Consider the following 26,714-nt stretch of genomic DNA (forward strand, 5'->3'; position numbering starts at 1 on the left):
CATAGGATGTCTTATGACCAAAACTCATCAGTGGTATCAAAGCCTAGGATGGTTTCAATTGTATTGATGCATTGTATATCTGAAAATTTCGATTTTTGGTGTTCTAGAGGCTGGACTCGCCGAGTCCAGGGTGACTCGACGAGTCCAGGCTTGACTCGACGAGTCAACTCGTCAGATAGTTCTTATCCCGGGTTTTCTTGCTGTTTTTGCATATGGATAGTTACCTTATTATGTTAGATCAATATTAATCCGATTATATGATATATTTGACTATATTTTTGATCTAAATAAAGATATTTATCAATTAATAAGATAATTGTTTCCTTATAAGATAATTGATTAATTATTTTGAGTAAATTGATAAATTATTTTGCAAGAAATCATTAAATAAATCAAATATGGATAATTATGTGATTAAATGTTAATTTAAAATTATTTGTTATTTGATCCTTGTTGTTATGAAAAGTTTCATATTTTGCCCTTTAGGTTTTATAGTTTAAATTTGAACCCAAAAGTTTTGTAGTTTTGAAATTTAAATAGTTAAAACCCTAATGTTTTGAAAAATGTTTCAAAACTTCCCCTTAAGTTTTGGAATTTAAAAGTTGATTAAAAGTTAATTAGGAATGTTAAATTCTAAAACCCTAGTAATGTTTTGAAAAGTTCAAATACACCCTTATGGTTTTATTAATTAATTAAGGAGTATAATTAAAAGAGATTTAATAAATCCATAAAAGTTTAGGTTAACCATTTAATTGAATTAAAAGTGTAATTGTTAAAGTTAACCAAATAGTATTTTAAAAGAGTAAAATGCAACCTATACTATATATATATATATATATATATATATATATATATATATATATAACATTAAAAGTCTAACATTATCTATATATATATATATATATATATATATATATATATATGTATGAGTAAAAGTCAGTCTTACCGTTAGTAGGCCTCATTCACGAAGCTGGTCTATAAGGGGTGTTTAAGGAAATTGCCTATAAAATGGCGATTGAATGGGTATCCACTCTTACCCACTGCACTCTTGACTAGTGGAGGGTCGTTAGCCGAACGGGTAGGATAGGACGAAACCTTCCATTATAAGTATAATGAATTACTAAAGTAACTAAACGTTTTTCAAAATTCCCAATCTTAGTTACTTAGGAAAAGTGAATTGATGCAATTCCATGAAATTACACTTTGTGCCCTTGCGAAGACGTTAGTGGAGCGTGTGTGGTTAACCGGCACACTAAATGGTTCTAAGCAAAGGTAGCAAAGGGTGACTCAATGTTTGTCATAGTTCGGTGGAGCGTGTGTGGTTTACCGGCACATCGAATAGGTGACTGTAACATGTGAGGGCACCATGTAAGTTTGCATGGTTATTCACACTCGCTTTGTGATCCTCGGCATCCCAGTCACAAACTAGAGGGGCATATCGAGATTTAAACATGCCATTGAAATGTTCAATGAATCTCAAAGGATCTAGGAGTTTTCATAGATTTAAAACTTAAATTTCTTTTTTCATTTTTCTTGGTGGAAATTAGTGAATCGTCATTCACTTACCTTCAAATATCCTGCAACTAGATTACGGCATCCCTTTTCTAGGTTCTAGCGTATTGTGTTGGGTCCTAGCCTTAGTATCTCATTTGGGTGATTTACCAAGGACTCAATCAATAAACTAACTTGAATTCGTTTTCTCGCGTTTTGTAGATGTCAAAGTTCGACAACTATGGTCTTCCCAAATCCCGTGGAACAATCTTTCCACATGAAGATGGTATTCCACGATTTGATCGAGGAACAAGAAATCATGCTTCACTTCCTCCTCCTCCTCCTCCAAATATTCTCCCTAACCCACAGGATTATAAAATTGAAAGGTTCAATATCACTCAAGCCCTTTTGGCAAGTAAACATAAAGAAGGAAAGTTGGTGTGTGCACACGTCTTAGGGATAAAGTCACACATTGATAGGTTAAGAATGATGGGATCCGTTGTCGGTGAAGAGATGGCTGTTGATTGGGTTCTGCAGTCACTTCCTAACTCATATAGTGAGTTCGTAAGAGAGTACTATATGATAAACCGCGACGTGACCCTTATAGATCTCACCTATATGCTTATTACTGCTGAATCAACAATGGTTTGGCGCAATAGAAAAGCAAAGTTGATTGGTGAATCTGCCTTCGAGACCTCTATGGATATAGACAATGGCAATGAAAGACATGCTATGATTGAAAAGATTGATCATAAGAGAAAGGCGATGTCTGAAGTAGTTCCATGTGTTGTTCCAAAAGAGTCAATTTGCTTTTATTGCCAAGAGAAGGGGCATTGGAGATGAAGTTGCCCTATTTACCTAAGAGATCTAAGAGATTGGAGAGTCGAAACGTATGGCTCTAATTTAGGTAAAATCCATTGACTAACTCTTTTAAGCTTCATTCTAGATTCTGAATACATAATGTGATAAGATTACAATTGATGTTTTGAAGGATCGAAGAAAAGGAAAGAAGCTTAAGGGAAGAAGTGAGCAGAATCTAACCGTGAAGGAATGGATTTCGATCGCGTTTCTCGAAGATTAGATTCTTGAGCTACTACTTAGAGTTAGAATTAGATTGCTAAGAAAGATGTATTAGCATAAGTTTTTCAATGAATTGCATTGTAAGGACAAATTTTTCCGCAGTAAAATAAATTTTGATTTTAAATTTTATTTATTTATCCTTACAATGGCGTGTATGAAAAATTGATGTTAAAATTATTAGCAATAATAGATTTGTTTCTTATTGTGTTATGGAAAGTCAAGAATTTACCAAATAGGGAGAGGTTTTCATCGCCCAAGTTTCAATTAGACAGAAACTTGGAATCACGCAACTTGGTTGCACAATGAATGAGAAATTTCATATTTTGGAAATTAGACTAATTCATTGACAAAGTGTCAAGTGAAGGACTAGGAGATCGAGTACACAAAGTTGTGTGTTGATCAAGTTCACCATAAGAGTAACAAAGATATTCGTCATGATTTACTAAAGGCTTAGTAAATATGATTACACTTACAAGATTAAGTGTAATTCTGAATTGATTAAAGGGTTTAGATCAATAGTAGAACGAATAAGAAGAATCAAGTAGGCAGAAAGATAAAAGTTTCTCCATTATAAGAAGAAGGGATAGTAGCTTTTATGCTTTATGATAGATCTTAATGATTAAGAACCATATCTTAATTGATCCTCTAAGTGAGTCTTAGTACAATTGCATGTCTAAGTAGAGGAATCAAGAATTGAAGAAATGGTTAAATCAAGAAGTCAATCATACTTCGTTCCAATAACAAGTCTTAAAGTTAAGATTGTGACAATGAGTGAAAAGTATTAAAGGTTTATAACATTCATCAAATGTGGAAAGTTGTGATGTCTTGGATAAGTCAAAGACCGACTAGGACCAATTTATGAAGTGTTTTGATAAAAACTACACTAACTCTTGAATATTTGTTTGTCAAGAATTGTTTATTGACAAGAGAATCTTATATGTTAATGAGTCAGTGGGAGTCTTAATGGTCTTGAAAGGTTTCAAGAACAAATCAAATAAACCTTGTCGATCATCACTAGCACACGAGTTGAGGTTTACAACCTATCGTGTTGACAATATTTTGATTCTGTGTTGTTCCAATTGAGTTAATTATGCATGTGAGTCCTATGAGTTCTCATTTTGAACGCATAAAAGGCAAAGCACCTTAATCAATTGAAGGTACATTGATAGGAAAAAGGTGAGATGCTTAACTACTTGGAAGACGTGGTGGGCAGCTGTACTACCATAAGGCAAGAAATCAAGATTAAGAAAGTTCGGTCCATATGAGTTTCAATTTGTCGTAAACTTTGGTTTTAACAAATTCACATGGATAGGAACACATACACCGTTTAAATCTAAGTGTCATAAGATTTCCTCCTTCATGAAAATGATTGTGAGGAAATGCTTTCACTAAGAAAGATTTTAAGAAGATAGTGATTGTAAAATTGCATTCTCGAATTCGATTATGGTTACGGTATCCCTTTCCAAAATTTGAATTGTGAGGTTTGGCAATTAGTCTTAATTGTTGAGACACACATATGAACTATCTAAAGGCAAAGGTGTATAAGTTCAAGAAGCCTTGATAAAAGATTATCAAAGCATTAAGTATTAGAAACATGGACTTAAGAAATTCAATAGGTATTGTTTTCTGAACGTTAAGATGTTTATGAATACATGTCAAAGCTAGTGGGAGCATAAGTGTTATGTTTACAATAATCATCATGATAGTGGGAGCATAAATGTTATGATTGTATGATTATTAAGGCACGTATTGCAAAGTTGGCAATATTCATTATAGAAAACAAGAGTTAAACCTTGCAAAGTAGTAAGGGTTTTAAAATTGTTTTGCTATAATTAAGGGAGAGAATATTATGATTCATTTCAAATCTAAAGGATTAGGTTGTGAAACGTTAATAGATTTAGTCAAAGGTACATAGTGTGTTCTTAAAATTTCGATTATGATTACGGCATTCCTCATCACAATTCGAATTTTGAGAACATAGCAAATAAAACATTATGCGTCGTGTCCCATACGCTTCGGGTATAGGATCGATTGCAAATGCTTTAATGTTTGACCATTCTAAAATTTTCCAAATGTCTAGCGCATTTAGAGGGAAAAGGGACTAGAATTGGTTTTGACTAAAATAATTAAACAACTATCAAAGGACAATCCAAAGTTCGACGAGGATTGGTCGCTTGTGAGTAGTTGGAAGCATGGTATTGGATGGACCATATTGACATTATTATGAATAGATAAGATTCTATTAAGAATAAGTTGTCATATGGAAAATATGGAAGCGTGTCCAGATTGGGAAGTAAATATTGAAAATCTATGACTAGACTTTTATGCAAAAGGATGTTCAAAGGAATGTACTTTGAGTGAGAGACATAATATCTAAGGAATTGTCTTGTAACAATCTCTGATAGAAGATTTTGTAACATCATTAGCAATAGTCTTTGTGACTTTGGTGTAGTGACATTACGAAATGATCGTTGCATAAAGTGTTAGAATCTAGCATATTCTATAAGTAGCGAGAATTTGATATTCTCACACTTATGAAAAAGAATTTGGAGTTGTAAAATGAGAATGATTGGAAATGTGTTCAATTTGTCTATTTCACAAAAGTAAGAACCATAGGTAAACATTGTGTGCATGCTAGGAGCATGGGACAAGTGCTGGAATTCAAGTAAGAAGTTGATTACCCGAAACGACAAATAACGAGTAATCAATATGGTGATAAATAAAAGGCGTTTTATTTATACTCAAAGGTTTGAGGCCATATGGGATTAGTATTATTCTTGTGTTTCACATTTGCATGTTTTGACTTCCAGAATAATTGAGTTTATTAAGAATAATCGAATTATTCGAACGGGCCACAGTCGCTCATATGTTGGAAGTAGATATGAATGAAGACTGTCATGAATTGGTGTGTGGATTGGCTAAAGAGTATTAGACATAAGCAAATGTTTGCTGCAACGTTCATGAGTGCTTACGAATATGATTTGAGCATTGGATTAAACCCACGCTCACTTGGATTACTCCATGAATTGTATCACGAGTAATTAGTGAGACGATAACATCTTATATTCTTGAAACCGAGATGTGTGAGTTGTATCTTGCTAATCGGTTGCACATTGATAATATGTAAACACACTAGTAACTTGGTGTTATAAAACATATTGTTGTGTGTGATTTGGTTAGTGAGTGCAAGCAAGCATTGTATCAAAGTTTATCCGTTCCTTTTATTCAAAGAATAAAAGCGATATCTTTCGGGCCCCTTGATGGTTTAGTGATGACAAACGTAAATGCTCGGTCGAGATAGGGCTAATTTGATTTGTTCAATTAGTCTATCATCATAAATCAGAAATCGAGAAGTAGTACAAAGAGAATGATTAAAAATCATATCTCATACGATATCTAGAATGGAGGAATATATGATCCCTTATCTAAGGACACGCGTATCTGATATGATCAGAGTTGACAGCGGCTTTGGAAAGCTACGATTGCAGATCATGATATGAAGTCATACGCATAATAGTTATTAGACTTATCCAAGTGGGAGATTGTTGGATTAGTGTCTAAGTCCATAACTATTTTGGTATGTACTTGACCCGATGGTGCATGGTCCTTTTGGGTTGCCTTCACCAAAGCAACTTGATTGGAGAAATAAATAAAGAGAGAGAGGTTATTATGATTTATTAATATGTTATAAGAATAATATATTAAAGGAGAAATCATATTTGTTTAATTAATATTGGTCAATAATTAATTAGAAATTAATTTTGTGATCAAGTGTGATTAATTAAACTAGAGGGGCTGATTTTTAATTATGTGATAGTTACAAAATAAGGTAAGGATTATCTTATTATTAGGGTGAACGAATTTAAGGTGATAAGGCCTTAGAATTCGACTATGATAAGGATTCAAGGATTATCTTATGGGTTGCTTTGTGGATAAGCAACTAGATAAGGATAATGACTGAAACCCTATCTCTACACCTATATAAAGACCCTAAGGCTCATGAATTCGTGTATCCCTTCCCAAGGAGTCCTAAGGACGAATTCTAACCTCTCTCCTCTCTCTTTATACCTTCTCCACTTGCTTATGGTGTTTGTAAGCCATTAGAGGAGTGACACTTGTGACTCTAAGCCTTCCAAAGTCAATACAAGGAGATTTAGGATTGTTATTGCTACATAAAAATCAAGGTAACATTATAAACTTATTCGTATGTTAATATGATTACTTGAATGCTAGAATTAGGGTTTATAGTCTTGGATAACTTGCATGTACAATAGAGAAACTTAGATCCGAGCATTAGGGTTTGTATAAGCACATAGGATGTCTTATGACCAAAACCCATCAGTTGCATGAAGCCTATTTCTCACAAGGAGTTCAATCTACAACTCACATAATGCGAATTGTAAAATTCCAAAATTTTACCATTTCTAGAGAATATGCTGATTAATATATATATTTTAACTTTAATGTCAAGATTTTTGTAGAAATTTGAATAAATTGACAAGTTATTTGTCAATGGATGCTTGGTCAATAACAAATAAATGTACCCGTTGAGCTTAGATCCACATTCACACTAATAATTATGTAAACCCGATATTAATACTAATCTCATCAATGAACTAGAATTTTTGAACTTAAACCTCTTTTCTATAATTGCAATTCATGTTCGTCATCCGTGATTATATCCGGAAGAATGGCTGTTCTAGTCAAATTAAGAGCTTGACGAAGCTTTCTAGGATCAAAGACTTCAACCTCAATCGAAAAAACCGATCTGACAGGTTGATGATCAGACATTCGTAAATCCACACTACTGTAACTAACTTGTTTTATGCCTTTTCCCAACCATAAAATACGATCACACCTGCATTTTAACCATAAGATTCATTAAGTTTTACATACAAAATTTATATACACTTTGAAATGTAAGGACATTTGGTTTATAAAATATATTTCTTTTAAGAAATGTAAATTGGAATATTAATAAATCATAAACCGTGAGACATTGTTGTGAGGAAACTAGTTGAACCTTAATAATAAAAACTAAATCATTTTAAAATTTATTTTATATTAAACTTTTTTGGTTATTGTAATTACGTATAATTGATTTATTATTTCAAAATAAATATATTCAGGTATTTTAATATTTGAGTATTAGAAGACCAATGAAATTCCCATTTGCATTTTAGAAATACATGGAATGTATTAACATAATTAAAATTGAACTTTTACTTTAAAAAGGTTAACGTGGATTGACCACAAACCGTTACACTTTGTAGCGTTAGAAAGGGCGTATAAGGATTACCTAAAATTTTCTTAACTTTTGCATAACATGAGATAAATTTGGCGTTAAAATAGTATATTATTTGACCATAAAAGTCAAAACATTCACATATGACATACCATGCTGGTGTCCTTCTTTTCTCCCCTTCTTTTGGACTTTCACCTACATAGCGATCCGAATTGATTTCGTACTTGTAAGTGGGTGGGAATTTGATATCGCCCTCCTTCCATCCATCGAAGACACGCCCACTTCCAAGTTCATTACATAGCTGCCATAATGTTAAACTATAACTATTTTGGATCAATTATTATGATGATAAGACATTCATGTCTTTTCAAAAAATAGGGATGGCTTTTGTGCCCCATGTTTAGTTGAGACAAAAGATTTGAATTTTTATCCAATCACATTATAATGCATGACAAGAATTTATGCATTCCATATATGTTGAACTTTGTAATAAAGTAATCATGAATATGGTGTAGATGTTTACTTGATCCTTATAGAGTAGTTTATCCCACTTCTTCAAGACAACTAGTTTTCTAACGTCTACATCCGCCATATTGATACGATAATTCAGATCGCCAAACCAAAATATCTGACTGTTTAATGGAGACAAAACTTAATGTAGTGAGTTATAAATGGGTGTTTTTATTTTACTTAATGTATATTGAACGAATTAATAGAAAAAGAAAGAGACATTAGGCTTTCTCCGTTAAGTTTGAAATTTCTACAAATCTGCACTCGTTGTTTTATTCTATCTATATAATTTTCTAAAATTCTTTTTAAACCATCATTTATTTGGACAACATGAATATTTTATGAAACAAATGAAAACAGAAACAAGGCCTTACTCATGAGATGGAATTGTTTGATATTGGTCAGGATCTAACGCCGACGTGAAGCGAGTTCGTCTCAAGATCTCAATGACATCAGAGTTGCGCCTCGTTTCATCCCCATCCTTGTGTCCCGATGTCAAATGAGAACAAACGAAACATATTTGTGTTTGATAAAGAGACATGCTAACGGAAATAGATCCCTGAAACAAATACTTTTAGTTATTGTCCTTTTGCATATGAAGAGGGCTAGATGTAAGAGATACAAATTAGTTTTCATTTATTTATGTATCATGGTATCCTATTTTCATTTTTTGGGATTATAACATTGCATTTTGTTTTTTTTTTTCTTATTAAGGAACTATGTGTGTTAGCCAATGAAAAAACTTTGTGCTTTTAAAAAAAACTACCCACTATACGTTTACTATTTTCTACTCAAAGTATTCTAATTTGAAAAATCAACCGTATTATAATATTATAGTTTCAAAGTATTCTAATTTGAAAAATCAACCAAATTATAATATTATAGTTTCAACTGTAAGGAAATTATATTTTAAATTTTTTTGAGAAAATATTATCTATATCCATATAAACTTTCCTAATCACATCTATATCCTTGTAAAACTTTAAATTACATTTATATCCTTATAAAAGCTATAAATTCACACACACACGCACACACACACACACAGATCCAGGCTAGTCAATTTAGAGGCAATAGGGGTCAAAAATAAATTTTCGACAAAAGATTATTTAGAATAAATAATCTTAACCAAGTTGTAGAATATGTCACGAGGTTTCCGTACATATAAAGAACGCCGAAATCCGAGTTATAACGAAGAAGTTATGGCCCGTCGAAGTTTCGCGACGGAACCGGCACGGCACCGGGAAGCGTAAATAGTGAATTTACGATGGAGGACTTTTTAGCCTTAGTGATCTAAATGAAATTCGTAGAATATGTTAAACTAAGAGCGTCGATAAAAAGAACGCCCAAATCTGACTTCGTATGAGGAAGTTATGATTTTTCTAAGATTCAGCTTAGCAGTGTACAATCCGAAACTCGAATTTTAGTTCGAGCGGTTTTTGGATTACGCGACCTAAATGAGAGTTGAAGATCTCATTCATAGGAACTCAACGATAAAAAGACAGACGGAAACGGAGTCCGTATGAAGGAGTTATGAACTCTTCGCGGTCATTTAACAGTCTAAACGCCTCCTACTGTTAAATTTGAGATCGGTCAAGAATTAGCCGACAGAGTCTAAACGAAAGTTGTAGATCTTGATTTTACGATATAAAGAACGTCGAAAACGGAGCTCGTATGCGAAAGTTATGATTTTTCTAAGTTTGAGGGCTGATACGCGATAGGGGGTGACGTGGCACCACCAGAATTGGACACGTGGCACCACCAGAAGGCCACCACATGGACCAACTCGGCGAGTAGGTCCCCCCTACTTGGCGAGTAGACCAGTCAGCACCCCTATAAATAGAGGTGCCGGGTTCCATTCATTCTCACACCTTCAAACCCTTCTTTCTCTCTCTAAACTCTCTCTCTAAGCCTCCCTAACCCCCTAAAGCCTAGGGTAACTCCCTAGCACGAGGCGGAAGCCCCAGAGCGCCTGATGGCTCCGAGAAAAGAGCCTTTCGGCTCGGGAAACGCTGCTCCAGCAAAGCCCGGTTTTGCGAAAAACCCGCTGTAAGTGAGCTACGCCTACGCTAGTTTTAATATAGCTTCTAATTAATTATAGTAACATTATTAGGACCTGAAAATAATTATTTGGGCTATTATTATGAGTTATATTGAGTGTTATTTAACGCTTATATAATAATAATAGCTAGACTATTAATTAGTCACGGTTATCGTTAGACTAAACCCTAGTGGTATTGGTACTAGGTTTTATCGAAGGAATTTGCTTTGAGAGTATCGAAGCGCTGTCCGAGTGTTGAGTCACCGCCTATGAGGTGAGTGCATAGTCCCTTTCATCTTACACATAGATATGAAGTATTTTATATAAACTACGTGCTATGTGTGCATATTATCTGAATACTTGCTGTCTATGCTGGATGAACGTTTTATACATGTTTTAAAGGATTTAAACTGTATACGTATTTTATATATACGAATATGTTGGGTATGATGATGGGTAGATGAATGATGAGAGATAGAAGATGACGTGAGTATACATTGGCAGCTATAGACTTAGTATCTATGGGACAAACACCGGTAGCTATGGACTTAGTACCTGTTAGATGTTGGTAGCTATGGATTTAGTACCTGTTGGGAATTGGTAGCTATGGACTTAGTACCTATTAGTTAGACGCTGGTAGCTAAGGATTTAGTACCTGTAGGAATTGGTAGCTATGGACTTAGTACCTGTTGAACATTGGTAGCTATGGACTTAGTACCTATTAGATAAAGACTGGTAGCTATGGATTTAGTACCCGATGAATAGACTATAGCAGCTATGGAATTAGTGCTTTATGAACGAACATCGACAGCTATGGATTTAGTGCCAGTCCTATAACCCTGGAAGTAAGGGACTCTGGAATAAACGAATGCAGGATAGATGACTCTTAGGAGTAAAGAAGATAACGGGGATGGGTAATTGGGTTAATTGTTTGCTGATTGAACATAACAATTATATTATTGTGGGTTGAAAACCCTATGTACTCACCAGGTTTCCCAACCTGACCCACTCAGTTTATTTACATCACAGGTGGCGATATGAAGTGACATTACACTGAGAGATTTAAAGAGATGTAGATCACTAGTGTAAATAATTGTAAGTTCTGTTTATGCTTATGTTTCCGTATTAACGATGACATCCCAAACGTTTTAAGATGAATAAAAATACGTTTCTTCGAAAATGTTTTAATAACGTATTTATCGTGTTTTTCTGGGAACAAATTCCGCAACCTTTTTATAAAATGAAGTACTCTGATTTTCATAAAGCATAAACAAAATCGGTCTTTTCTGACCGTGATTTTGGGGATGTCACACACATATATATATATATATATATATATATATATATACACACACACACACACATACATACACTTAATTGAATGATAATTAATATATTTAATAATTTTAAAATATCTTTAATTTAAAATAGAACTCAATTTCTAAAATTCATATTTATAATCTCTATCATAATCGATCTAGTTATTCATAATATGGTTATGATTGTTTTCCGTTTCATATTTTACATAATCAATTAACAAAACTCATTGATTATTTTACATAATCAATTAACAAAACTCATTGATTGCATATTCTTAATTGAAATCTAAACAATATAGTAGTATCATACAATCCATTCATAAGACCAGCAATTGTTTTCTTCTAAAATTTTTTGTTATTCTTTTAGTTCTTTAGTTATAATTACACAAGTAAATGACAATTTTTTTTTTTGATATTTATTAATGATTCATAAAATAATAGGTTGAGAATAACAATGTAAAAGAAGGGTAATATTGTAATATTACTTGTTAATTATATTTTTTAATAATAAAAAAACAATTTAAAGATAGTGTTTTTATTTATATTATATTAAATATGATTAAATTTACTATTTGAATATATATATATATATATATATATATATATATATATATATATATATATATATATATGAGTGTGTCTGTGTGTGTGATTTTATAGGTTTTATAAGGGCAAACATGAAATATAAAATTTTACATATAGAAGTTTACAAAGATATAAATGAAATTCTGTAAAAAATCTAATAAGTTATTGCAAACATAAAAATTGATTTGCATTTAAATAACAGTGGTATAGTTTGGTAGATTTGTTGGATTACAGTATTGTATGAGAAGGAAATGAATATACGTTGACAAAACTACCTAATTATAATATTGAAAATTCCTTGGTGTTTGGCTAATATTTCTATAATTTGATGGATTCTTTTTCAAACTATAATGAAACAAGGGTAATATAATAAACAAATTAATGGAAGTATTCTAGGTTGATGCAACAACATGTAGGAAATTACCTTATTACCCATATACCCCATAAGCCCTATGCCAATGGGTGTTACTATTATGTTCTTGATATGTCTTCTCAACCTTTTTCGAACCCAAACCGAAAGGTATATCCCTACCATCTGCTTACTCATGATTCGCACATACCTAATACAAAGCATGTATATTTGGTTCGAGTGTTAGTATTTAATTGAAGTTTTCATATTACAAACAGATTTGTATCAAAACTAGTTTAAATTGATCGCTCTAGTACAAGATTATTTATTTTTTTATGCTAAGTTGTAATTTTAATATATGAAATTTGTTGTCATATTCATACAATGGAGTGTTACTATTTAATTGAAGTTTTCATATTACAAACGGATTTGTATTGAACATAGTTTATATTGATGACTCTAGTACTAAATTATTTATTTCCTATACTAAGTTGTAATTTCAGTATGAAATTTGTTATTATGGTAGGTGTGTGACCCGTGTATTACACGGGTTGATTAAAAAAAATTAAAATTTAAGGTATAGACATTAAGTATTTTCTAAAATAAAATTTTAGAATAAATATAAATGAAATGATGAATAATTTAGTCTATACTAATAAAAAATTATTATCATGTTTTAAATAATCATGTTGAATATTAACGTGTAAAAAATTAAGTATTTTTTGAAGTAAACTTTCGAAATAAAAACAATAAATAAATTAAACTACAAGGACCATTTATGTAATTTGTCTTAATTAATCTATATAATAATAAAACTAATTAAATATAAATTCATAAATAGGATTCATTAGTATATTAATAGAAATAAAAATTCACAAATGGAAAGTATATTATATACATTAATTTATATTAATTACTAGTTGTGAGACCCGTATGTTATACGGATTGGATAAAAAAAAAATATGAAGGTTTAAACAAAAGTTTATTTAAATTTGAAATTTAAAATTTGAATTTTAAAGGAAACATATTAAATACTATATGAGTTGTAATATTGTAATTTGTTAGTTATTTTCAATTAAGGCAATTATTAATTAATGTGTAAATATGATGTGTTAATTAAAAAGATAAAAAAAATGAGAAAATGATAAATGGAAAAAATATTTATTTAAAAATACAACAAAACGATAAGTGTCAAAACTTATAAAAGATTGACATGTGGCAAAAAAAACCTTTATTTATTGAGAAGGATTATGAGGTGACATTTAATAGTTGGAAGATGAATAAAAATGAAAAAAAAAATACAAAAATGACAAATTGAAAAAAATACGTGTTAAATTCAATAAGAAGTTGATATTTGATAAAATTATCTTTATTTATTAGGGTAGATTTATAAAATGGATAAAATATTGGGAAACATAGTGAAGCAATTGTATATTTATTGTTTTATCAACTTAAAAATTTAACTATGTTATGTATAATCGTTTTTAAAGTGACCATTATTCTATGTTAATAAGTTTTGAGAAAAAAGGAAAATACAGAAAAGCATGTATTCCCAACATTTCTTGTTTTGGCCACTATGCTATTAGTTTCTTTAATTGTCGCTATTTTGATAAGAGATGAGTAAGATAAAGTAATGAAAAGTAATCAATTTGTGGCTAAATCTGTAGATGGTAACAGGATAAATCAATAACACGGTAAAAGTGTAAAAGTATGTTATCCTTTTCAATACTTTTACTTTGATATTAAGATTAGGTAATGATTTTTTTTCGTAACCAGTCAAAAAAAAGTTTAATGATTTATTTATTAATTATAAAATATTTAGGAATCTATATTGACAAAGTTGTAAAAATACATGGAATTTTCTATAATTCTACATTTTTCCTAGAATGTTGAGAAACATACCTACGAAAATTTCCGCTACTTTTTATCGATGGTATCTCGTGTTCAGTTTCCATTCCTTCTATAAAAGAGTTACCATTTTCTTCCAACACTCTTTCATAAAGAGAATGAACGAAATCAGCCCTTTCTTGTTGCTCCATCCATAACAAGCCCAGGTCACTCGAGCTATGACGCACCCTTCTCAAACCTCCAAGATCAACCACACGACCTCGCGGACCAAAATTGCTACCTGTTAAATGACAATACTAGTCTTTAGTTAGTTGTGCTGAGCTAGTAGTTGGAATAGAATTTAGTGTTAGAAAACATTAGGATCACTCTGTAATTTAAGAATAGAATTCAAATGATATGGTTGTTTAAAACTTTCGAATACCAAATGGTTAATTACCTTCATGTGTGAACCAGTCATTACGAACTCGATCAGAGCTACTTAGCATTCTACGCAATTTTTTACCAGAAACACAAATATCATGTTTTATATCCAATGAATATTCGGGCCAATCGAGGCCGTAAAATCCGGTTAACCCGATCATTGAAGTGAGCACTTTCTTGTTGGGATCTGTTATTTCTGTTGACGAGGAATCCGCATTGCTTTTGATCTCATTAACAGGAGATGTCGGAGCACTATAGCTTTTGGGTATGACTTCAGGTTCTCTTGATTTATTGAGATATTTTCGAATGATTGCCTCCCATTTTGATATCGGCGCTCGAGTCTCAGATCCGAGTACATTACCCGCATTCAAAGGGACAACCTCTTGGAATCTATTAACAAAATTTTCTATTAAAGATTCTTGTAACGAAAAATATTTTATAAATAAGAAATATATAATTTTTTGATAAAAATGTTAGAAATTAATTGTAACTAGGGTTTAGACCATCCGCACGTTGCTGCGGAAGATCCGGTATGTTAAAAAATGTAGTTTGACACCATATATACCATTGAGATAATTAAATCATGTCAAGTGGAACACAAAAATATCAAAATAAAATATGAATACAAACAATTGATATTATAATGTATAAAATACTAATAATTTAACTATAAAATTATAATTTGTGAAAACTGCTAAATAAAAATTAATTTAGGAGAAAGAATATAAATATATATAAATTTTAAAACTATAAGGATAAAAATTATTATATCAAAATTAGTTCAGGGTACAAAATATAAAAAAAAATAAAAGTAAATGCATGAAAACTTAAAAATGACTATGCTTACGCTGGAATGAATAGTGAATTGCCTCACATAACTATTTTGGTAATTAATATATATATATATATATATATATATATATATATATATATATATATATAATATGATACATTAACTTAATTAAATAACTTTCTAGTCCAAAAATTTGATGCACTAAATCATTAAATATTTTTGATAAAACTGTTTATTAGTTGAAATGGTGATAAAAAAAGTGTTTAGATGAACTTTTATGAGTTAATTGGGTATTTGAGATTACTTATTTAACTCAATAAACACTTATGCCGTGATAAAAAATATTTCTAAAAAGTGTTTGGGTTAACTTATGTATTATCATCTATGTTTTGAAAATCGGAACGGAGCAGTCGATCCAACCGGTTTAATTGAGAACTGGTCTCGGATGCGGTTCATAAAAACCAAAAAACCGTTCCTCTTGTAAACCAGTAAAAACTCGTCCGGTCAAAAATGTGGATTATATATATATATATATATATATATATATATATATTCATTTTTTTTTTTGTAATTTTATATAATTGAAATTAATAATAATATAATTATGACATCATCCGATTTTTTCGGTTTTTGAAGCCGAACCGACGGGTTGGACCGGTTGAACCATCGTACCAGTAAAACGATCGGTTTGATTTTTGGTCTAGTTTTCAAAACCTTGGTTATCATGAAGTTATAAGTTGGTAAAATATTTTTTATGTATTTGATTATATATGTCAATAACCAAAAAGAACTCGTTCACCTATTTAAGCCTATTTAGTATTTTATATATTAGTAAAATGAGTAAATAACCAAAAAGGTAGATAGATTTTGTGGTATTATTGTTTTTTTATCCAATAAGCTATTATAAAATGTTTTAAAAAATCATGAAATTTTGAATTTAAAAAAAAAAAAAAAGACTTTTGAGAGTATTAAAATTCTATTTTCAAAAGTGTCTATTAAATTGCCAAGCATTGTTTTAATTTATTAATTTTTTTGAAAATGCTATAAGTCAATTAGTCTCCAACACCATTGTCATTTTAGGTTGGGAAGATAACAAAACACATAATTTCATAATGGAATAAATACGTTTAACAGAGGGTTATCATTAGTTTTATGAAAAAACAAAACACAGCTTAACAAAACTTGGCTACACCTAGTTATTGTTTAACAAAGGGTTATCATTAGTTTTATGAAATAAATACGTTTATAATAAACCTGATTTATTAGTATATAAAAATGTAACGAATTTACGGTTTTTATGTTTTGATATGCTATTATATATTTTAACAGCTCGTTTATAAATTTACATTTTGACCCGAGTTTTAAAATTGTTACAGATTTGGTCCAACTTTTCTTGTTATAGAACTGTCCCAAAATAATTAATTTTTTAAACTTTTTATGACTTTTCTTGAAGACTTATGGCGCACAATTTTTTTATAGATTTTTTACAAATCCTTTTATATTTTTACAGCTCTTTTATTACTTTTTATAACTTTTTTACAACGTTTTTAAATTTCTTATAACTTTTTATACAATTTTTAAAACTTTTTTATTATCTTTTTACATGTTTTTTTTTTCTAAAACTTTTTTAGAATCAAAGAAAGTTGGAAAAACATATGAAAAATATTTTAAGTGTAGGAAACGCAAGTAAAAATGTCTAAAATGATGCGTCTTTTTTTTTTAAAGCTTCAAAAAGATTTGTATAACTTACATTTCAAAACCTTTTTCCTTATGTTTTTATGTTTTTATGACTTTTCAAACCTTTAAAAGATATTATATTTTTGAGTAAATTACTGAAATTGTCCCTATGGTTTGGTCAAAATTGCACATTTGATATCTAATTTTTTTTTTGCATTTGGATCGTCCCTATGGTTTGGTCAAAATTACACATTTGGTCCCTAATTTTATGTATGTAATGGACGGAAAACGCAACAAAATCAAATTACAGGGACGATCCGAATGCAAGAAAAAAATTAGGGACCAAACGTGCAATTTTGACCAAACAAAAGGGACGATTTTAGTAATTTACTCTAAATTTTTTCAATATTCTAATGTTGTAAAAAAAATAATAAAAGATTGTAACTTAGTTTTAAAATGTTGGTAGAAAAGTAAAAAATATTGTAAAAAAGTCTTAAAGATCGTATAATTTTTTTAGAGAAAACTTGTCAAAAATGCAGCAAAAATTGTTCTTTTATTTTTTTACAGAGGGTGTGAAATTATTTGTTAAAAACTTTGTAAAAGAAGTTTAAAAAAGGTTGTAAAATTTTTATAAAGTATTTGTGCAAAATATCTAATTTTTTTTTTTTTAAATATTTATATAAACAAATTTGAAAGTAAAGTTTGGGACGGAATTTTTTAAAAAAAATCTAGACCAAATTTACAACAAAGTTTCAAACTTGGTCAAAAAGACTATAAATAGTTTCTTTTGTAATAGTAGATAAAAAAAAACATTTAATTTCTTGTAGTAGTAGATAAAAACATTGACCCATTAACTTGTGATAGCAGATAAAAACATTTAAACAGTGAGTTGTTATCTTTTTCACAATAAATTTGGTTTGTTCCGAACAAATTGAATAACTTATTTAAAAAAAAAAAAATCAATGATCGCTCTTTAATTAATTGATCCAATTAAAATCATTACTTGAACAGATAGTAAAATTTTCTATAAGAAAGGAACAAAAAGGTACAAAACTACCATAGAAAAAACGCTAGTTATCCGAAAAGTAAAATCACCCGAGAATATATATGTCAGCTGGTTCATCCTTACAAAGCCAATCGTCGATATCAAGGCAATCAACGGGAAGCCTTCCCGCAACATTCCAAGTCCCGATCATTATCCTATAAGACAGGGGCGTTACAACATTCTAAAATAAATTTATAATAACCGTGATTACGTTTTTGGATGCAACAAGCAATTTATCATATTTAGAGCCAAACCTCACATCTTTTCTTTTAATATTATGAACATCCTCCGATTTCCCCCTCTTGTGGTTTACCAACGTCTTTGTAGGCTTCACTAATAATGTACAAGCATGAAAACATGCTTAGAACTATATAATAAAAAGAGTAAATTACTGAAATCGTCCCTATGGTTTAATTAAAATTATACGTTTGATCCCTAATTTTTATTTTGCACTCGGATCGTTCCTATGGTTTGATTTTGTTGCGTTTTTCGTCCCTATGGTTTGATCAAAATTGCACATTTGATCCCTAACTTTATGTATGAAAGAGACAAAAACACAACAAAATCAAACTATAGGGACGATCCGAGTGCAAAAGAAATGTTAGGGACCAAACGTGTAATTTTGATTAAACTATAGGGACGATTTCAGTAATTTACTCTAATAAAAATGTGTAAAGTCCTTAGCATGTTATTCAAACAAAATTTGCAATAAATAAGAAAGGAACAAGAGACGTTTTTTTGCAACAATTTTTTGCTTAATTACTCCAAATGTGAAGATACAATTTAGATATGCTTCACCTAGTGCTAAAGTAGACTTGTAGAAAAATGCCCTTGTCCTCAAGGACGAGATCATGTCTATGGAAGGCCATGGTTCTGATTGAAGAAGGAGAAACTTTGGTGGGTTGTATTGGTGACTTGGTATTTTAGGGGGCAATTGTAGAAAAGATGTTTGGCTTGTTGCTTTTTCATCTCAGTTGGGCTTAACCGAAGGGGTGATGGTTTCATTTGTAGAGGCTCGAGGGAACCATCGGGACTGAGGTGGGAGGTGGAAGCTGAGCATAGAGCTTGTCTTGGGTGAGATTCACAACTCCATAAATGGTCCAATCTAGGTTTGTGGAGTGCGATTTTGTTTTGAATATCATCTCAAATTAAGCAATTGTTATTCTTCTCCAAGTCGGCTTGGTAGGCAGAAACGGTGGAAGTTTTCTTAAGCTTGAAGAATTAACGTATGTGGACGAGACAAGACGCAATTCCAAAAATTATGGCCATGTACCAAGCATTTGTTAATTTGTTAGCCAAATGTTTCAAAGCTTTGCTGGTAATTAATTAATAAAATAGAAAACTATTGTGGTGGCGGAGTCGCATGCATGGTACGTACTCAAAGTAGCTAGTTTGTGGCTTGTAACAAGCAGTCAATTTAAGTGTGTCAGGTTGAGCGCTTGGAGTTGGTCTTAAAAAGTGGATGCTTCGTCAAGGTTTGCGACGATGAAAGCACCAAATGATAAACGCCAATTTAAGAAGGCAAATCTCCAGGAAACAAGAAAGGACAATTTTTCTACTTAATTACTTCAAACGTCAACATACAATTTAAAGATGCAATCATCAAGAAACGGGGCCTAGTAAATATGCTAGCAACGGAATTTGTATCAGATAAGATGGTAGTATTTTTTTTTTTTTTTGATCTGAAACATCAATTCCTTGTTTAAGACTAATCATTTTACATAAAAAACGAAATGATTACCAGTTGAGGTGTGAATCGAGCATGCAGACATGTTCCTCTGCATTCTAGGAGAATTCTCATCCTTGAAATCCATCTGTTCGTCTTTAAGAGAGCAAGCTGCAAAAAGTTTAAACAACGATAACTAAAAGCTTGAAGCAAGGTTTGTTGTGATTAGGTTGTACTAGATATTGAATGTATTAATTAGAAATAATGGGACTAAGACGGAGAGTACAATGTAAATAAGATCTAAATTGCAGTTATATTCCATGTATAAAGACCGGAAAGGGATTCGCTTCACTCCCTCATATAAATATATATAACATAAATCATATTCTCATCCTCACCATCATCATCTTCACTTTCAGTTTCTGTATCGATTTCGTCTTCACTAAAATCATTATTCTTTGGTTGAATATTCAACCATTTTTTCATCACAATCGATGGCCAAAATGCCTACAAAAACATGCATTCGTCACTCAAATAACCAAAAAATCATCAAGAAAAGCACTAAAGATTACTCAAAATGTACCTCAGATCGTTTCCCTCTTCGAGTTTTCATGCTTCCAAAGAATTAATTGTTAAAAGCGTGGATGAAAGATGCGAAGTTTATAAAACAAACAGTTGGATATGAAATTTATTTAAATGAATTCACCATTCCAGAAGCCACATTATAAAAGATTGGTCCAATAGAAACTCGCAAAACTCAACTTGCAAGAAAAATCAAAATTTGGACCTCACCACTAAAATTACAAGAAATATCATGATGATCTTTTCCAATAACGACATAAAAACAACCTAAAAGTCCAAGAAATCACTTTCAAACACAACTTTAGATTGCTGAGATGAACCTGTGACTATTAAATAGTCTTCGTGTTTGATTTTGATTTGCAGAAAGTCACTAAATTAAGCTTTAAACATAATTAATCCAAGAAAAATACCGATTTTGTATTAAATATGTTTCATGAGATGAGCAAAAACAGAGATTAATAGCGTAATCGTAGTCCCTTATGTAAGATCACCAACCAAAACATCGTTCCAATTTATTATGATTTGGTTAGACAGAAAATTTTAAAACATGTTTAGATTGTTGTATTCAATCAAGTGGGCCATACATATATATATACTAAATTGCAAAAGACAACATTGACACCAACATAATAACTACAAAGGGTAATTGGAAACAACGTCTACAGACGTATTTGTCAACGGGCTTTTCTTTGTAAGATACTAATTATGTTGGTTAAACCTTTGACCTATTCAGTCGATCACTACCATTACCATAACAATTTTTTTAATACATACATCATTTATTATATATAATCCATTGTACAACATAACCAATAATATAATAATTGTGTAATTAGGTAATAAATTCTGGAAAATGGTTTGTATTACATTTAATTTGCTGACTACGGTTATATAATTAGAAGTACAATATCAATTTATGTGCAACAGAGCCCTATTTGACTGGAATATTTATTGAGTACTACCTATGAAATGGTCATATTATATGAAGAAGACGATGAGCAAGAGTATTCCACTTTAGTACAAACATTACCTTCGAGCATATGCAAAAAGATGGTGTCGTAAATCCATTGTTTGATAACAAAATGAATGACATATTTTTAGTAAACTTTGTCCTAGTGGGAAGCCAATGAAGATATAGTTGAATTTGATGTACTTAGGGTCATGAAAAATTCTAAAAAACGTAATTGCATGTTCATGATCCTAACCAACATTGGAAGCTAATGAAACCAATTTTTTGGATGGAGATTTGAATCTTCGAGCCAACCGAAAGAATGCTTCCAAAACTATGCAGTGATAATGTTTATAAACATTAATTTGTGACAAAAAAATAACCTTGTAGCTTGTTAGTTAGATGTGTTGGCTTTTATAACATCAATACAAAAATTAAACGTAACAAAAGCAATCAAAATCTACCTAAGTATACATGCACCCTAAAATCTAGGTTTTACTAGTTATATCAATGAAGATATAGTTGAATTTGATGTAATTAGGGTCATGAAAAATTCTAAAAAACGTAATTGCATGTTCATGATTCTAACCAACATTTGAAGCTAATGAAACCAATTTTTGGATGGAGATTTGAATCTTCGAGCCAACCGAAAGAACGCTTCCAAAACTATGCAGTGATAATGTTTATAAACATTAATTTGTGACAAAAAAAATAACATTGTAGCTTGTTAGTTAGATGTGTTTGCTTTTATTAACATCAATACACAAATTAAACGTAGCAAAAGCAATCAAAATCTACCTAAGTATACATGCACCCTAAAATCTAGGTTTTACTAGTTCTATCAATGAACTTTAAAAAGTAACTAAGGAAAAACATACCAGTCTGTTGGTTCTTTGATTGAGATCTCATAACAGTCAATGATTGCAATAGATAAGGAGCCAAAGTAGAATGCCACTAATGTAGTCAGACCTATAAACACCAAAAGCGGAAAAGATAAAACCCTAGTTTAGATTTTAGTTGAAATTCACTAACTCTAGGAGAGAGGTTATGAATTTTGTATACGGAGAGAGAGAGAGAGAGAGAGAGAGAGAGAGAGAGAGAGAGAGAGAGAGAGAGAGGTTGGAGGATTTTATGAGAGTGGATCAACACCTAGGGTTTAACCCTTAACAATCTTTTTATAGGGTGCAGATAAATCCTAATGGGTTTCAAACTCTAAGAGTTTATCTTTATCTTATATTCAAAACCTGTTATATATAAACCGTCCAACATAAGGCTCCAAGGATTTCAAATCCTGTCATTTTCAATATCTTTGATTAATTAAAGAAGTTTAATTAATTCCAAAATATTTTGTAATTAATTTATTAAGAACATAGTAAACCGATAACTTATTTATATGCATTTCCTTATTGCTAGTTGAGTTATGATGCTATCCTAAAATGACCCTACTATTATTAAAAATATCACCAAATAATTAATGACATTAAACATTATTTCAAACAGTTTTCCACTTGGACAAGTCGTTAGCTTTTAGTATCAAAATATTTCACTAATAATTACATAGATTAGTCATTCAACGCAACTGTGACATCCCCAAAATCACGGCCAGAAAAGACCGGTTTCATTTATGCTTTTAAAATAATTTCAGAGTAAATTTGTTGATTTAAAAGAGTTTTGGAATTTGTTCTCAAAAACAAAATATGATAAAAATAATATTTACCAAAGTATTTCATAAAGAAATGTATTTTCATTATATAATCAAAACTCGGGATGTCATATTCCGATACAGACACAAAATCATAAACAACAAAAGATAGACCATACAACAATTACATATAACAACTGGTCTAATAAACAAAATAACTTGATGATTCATCCATCTTATGCCCTCGTGCCACTATCTGTAATACAAATAAACTGAGTGGGTTAGGCTTGGGAGCTTGGTGAGCATATAGGGTTTTCAACCCACAATAAATAATTATACATAATTTCATCAACCAACAATAACCCGATTACCCATTTCCGTTATCCTCACTTTACGTCTTTAAAACAACATCTATTACAAGAGACCTAATCTAGGATTTTTCACCGGGATGGACATTACTACAAGGGGTTTCCTCAACAATAGATGTCCTAAAGGCAACCATGAGGGGGATAGAGTACACCGGTGAACACATCGTTCACAACAACTACATGTTATGAACCTGCTAGTGTTCCACAAGACTGCCTAGAAAGTGTCCGTGGTCGTTATCCATACTCCACTGAATATCTAGATCAACAACAACAACATCGAGACCTCTCATCTGTTTATCACACATAAACTATCTACCCATGTTATACCCAACATATTAGTAGATAAAAATATATATTTTTATACATAGTTTAAAACCTGTATAGCATTCTCATTCAATACATATTCCAAACAACAGATGAGACACATACACATTACATGTATTTCATAGAGAATAAATCATATCTATGAGATAGAAGAAAGTGATTATACATTCAAACATATAACAACAAAATATACACATAACACGTATTTCATATAAAGTACTTCATAATTATGCGTTAGGCTCACCTCGTGAGCTTGATACGTTATTGCGTTCGTTATGGACAATTGCCCTGGAAGAAGTCCATCATCTATTCACCTCGTGAGCCACTAATGCTCACCTCGTGAGCTCTGACACAACCTTTGGGTTCACGCCCTGAACTTCAGAAATTCACTACTTTCGCATACGAGCTCCGTTTTCGACGTTCTTTATATGCACGCGTAGGTAAAAACAAGATCTACAACTTTCATTTAGACTCTGTCGGCTAGTTTTGAATTTATTTTTATTATATATTTATTATAGGGAAATCTGCGAAAAAGTCCCAATATTTTAGGCCAGTTTACGATTTAGTCCCAAATTAAATTTTGTTTACAAAAAAGGACAGATTACCGGCTAAAACTTCGGATTAGCCCTTCGTGGCCGGTTTCACAAATTTAGCCGGTATCTCATCTTTTTTCGTTAATTAATCCAAATTTTGGGGTTTTTTCATTAATTAATCAAAATTTTAGGGTTTTTTCATTATTTATTACCAATAAACCAAAATATTTGGACTTCTTTGAAGATTACCTTTAAACTAATATATATTATATTATATGATCTAATTTAATATGTACTATTCCATATCTTCTTTCTTATGCTCTTCTAGGCTCACCGTGTGTTTTTATCGGTGTCATCAAACCCAACAACAAAACTCTCACTCACAAGCCTCGTTAACTCCATCAAATTTCCAAAATTATATATTCACAACTCTATGATCATCTTTCAATCTCCAAATAAAGAATGGAGAAAATCCTTGTTGATTACATGGATGTCCCTATTATCTAACCATGACTTAAACCATGGTTCCAACATTTGGATGTTCCGATTACCTAACCATGACTTGAACCCATACACTAATGGCGTTGTCCATAATGCTGTTAACAATAGAAGACGAATCTCACATGTTTAACCACTGATACATTGGCTCAAGTCTTACTTGACCCTTGTTTCCTTACAACATTATAGAAGCCCCAACATAAGATGAATCCCACATGGTTCATCATTTATTGGTTTTTTTTTTGTCAAAAAGTAAAGCATTTTGGAAGCCCCAAATAGACTAAAACGTAATAATGACAATTATTGTAATATCACACCAATTGTCATTATGACTTAAATGTAACATCACAACAATTGTCATTATTACATTTTAGTCTATTTGCGGCTTCCAGAATGCATTAGTTTTTGGCAAGACAAAAACCAATAAATGATGAAGTTTTTGATAAAGATCGGAACACAATCTTATTGATGGATCCAAGAGCTCCTTCTCGTCCCAAGCCTTTTTCTCCTCAATCTTCTTCCAAAAAATGCACTACAATATGTAATATTATCCCCTATTTCTCTCCTACAAGCATATAGCTTAATTAGGGTTTCTCTCAGAGTGTTAAGATGACAAGGGAGGCGGAAATGAAGGCTTAAGGTCCTTTAAATAGGACACAACCCCTGAAAATTAGGGTTTTCAAACTCAGCTCCTACTCGTCGAGTTGGGGTCCTCCAACTCGTCGAGTAGACTCTAGAAATTACACGAATACAAATTAATTAAATATTATACCTGGGAGTCGGGATGTTACACCTATTGTAAGGAAACAAGGGTCAAGTAAGACTTGAGCCAAGGTATTAGTGGTTAAACCATGTGGGATTTGTATTTTATTGTTAATAAAACTATGGACAATGCCATTAGTGTATAGGTTCGAAATAAGGTTCGAGTCATGGTTAGGTAATAGGAACATCCGAGTGTTGGAACCGTAGCTCGTAGGTATACCAAATTAATATTTTAATAGTTTATGATGGATAGCTTGTTGACATTTTTTTTTTAAAATTAGAGTTAACATTCTTCATGGTTTTCAGTACATAATATCGAGTTGTTTTTTTTACCTATTGTGTGTTTTTTAAGCTTAATGGTTCATTCTTCATGGTTTTTAAGCCCTATTGTAAGGAAACAAGGGTTATGTAAGACTTGAGCCAAGGTATTAGTGGTTAAACCATGTGGGATTCGTATTTTGTTGTGAACAACACTATGGACAATGTGAATAGTGTATGGGTTCGAAGTAGGATTCAATTCATGGTTAGCTAATAGGAACATCCATGTGTTGGAACCACGGTTTAAGACATGGTTAGGTAATAGGGACATCCACGTAATCAACAAGGATTTTATCCATTCTTTATTTGGAGATTGAAAGATGATCATAGAGTTGTGAATATATAATTTTGGAAAATTGATGGAGTTAACGAGGCTTGTGAGTGAGATTTTTGTTGTTGGGTTTGACGACACCGATAAAAACACACGGTGAGCCTAGAAGAGCATAAGAAAGAAGATATGGAATAGGACATATTAAATTAGATCATATAATATATATTAGTTTAAAGGTAATCTTCAGAAAAGTTCAAATATTTTGGTTTATTGGTAATAAATAATGAAAAAACCCTAAAATTTTGATTAATTAATGAAAAAGCCCCAAAATTTGGATTAATTAACGAAAAAAGACGAGATACCGGCTAAATCTGTGAAACCGGCCACGAAGGGTTAAT

General features: G+C 31.3%; 1 protein-coding gene across 6 annotated transcripts; it reads right to left on the reverse strand.

Moving 5' to 3' along the window:
- Nucleotides 1–7,055: 7,055 nt before the first annotated feature.
- LOC145000538 (type I inositol polyphosphate 5-phosphatase 2-like) lies at nt 7,056–20,786 on the reverse strand. Of its 6 annotated transcripts, XM_078959773.1 has the most exons (12): nt 20,653–20,786; nt 20,468–20,576; nt 20,145–20,240; nt 18,658–18,736; nt 18,454–18,558; nt 14,905–15,278; nt 14,523–14,748; nt 12,696–12,831; nt 8,701–8,885; nt 8,340–8,448; nt 7,969–8,117; nt 7,056–7,429 (listed from the first exon to the last, which is right to left on the reverse strand). In XM_078959773.1, exons 1-12 carry the CDS (start codon nt 20,680–20,682, stop codon nt 7,216–7,218), a joined length of 1,812 nt encoding a protein of 603 aa, XP_078815899.1. In that variant the 5' UTR covers nt 20,683–20,786; the 3' UTR covers nt 7,056–7,215. The 6 variants fall into 6 exon arrangements, with proteins under 6 accessions (XP_078815899.1, XP_078815903.1, XP_078815902.1 ...); XM_078959778.1 differs by lacking the exon at nt 7,056–7,429 and having other exon boundaries at nt 7,999–8,133; XM_078959777.1 differs by lacking the exons at nt 8,340–8,448; nt 8,701–8,885.
- Nucleotides 20,787–26,714: the final 5,928 nt, after the last annotated feature.

The sequence above is a fragment of the Lactuca saligna genome, chromosome 6, assembly GCF_052625555.1.
Source record: "Lactuca saligna cultivar CGN05327 chromosome 6, ASM5262555v1, whole genome shotgun sequence".
Taxonomy (NCBI): Eukaryota; Viridiplantae; Streptophyta; class Magnoliopsida; order Asterales; family Asteraceae; genus Lactuca; species Lactuca saligna.

Coding starts and splice junctions, on each gene's coding strand:
- LOC145000538 (XM_078959773.1), bottom strand. CDS start 20,682: ATGAAAACTCGAAGAGGGAAACGATCTGAG. Junction 18,559..18,657: donor ATTAAAAGAAAAGATGTGAG/GTTTGGCTCTAA, acceptor CCTGTCTTATAG/GATAATGATCGGGACTTGGA. Junction 14,749..14,904: donor TGACTGGTTCACACATGAAG/GTAATTAACCAT, acceptor GTCATTTAACAG/GTAGCAATTTTGGTCCGCGA.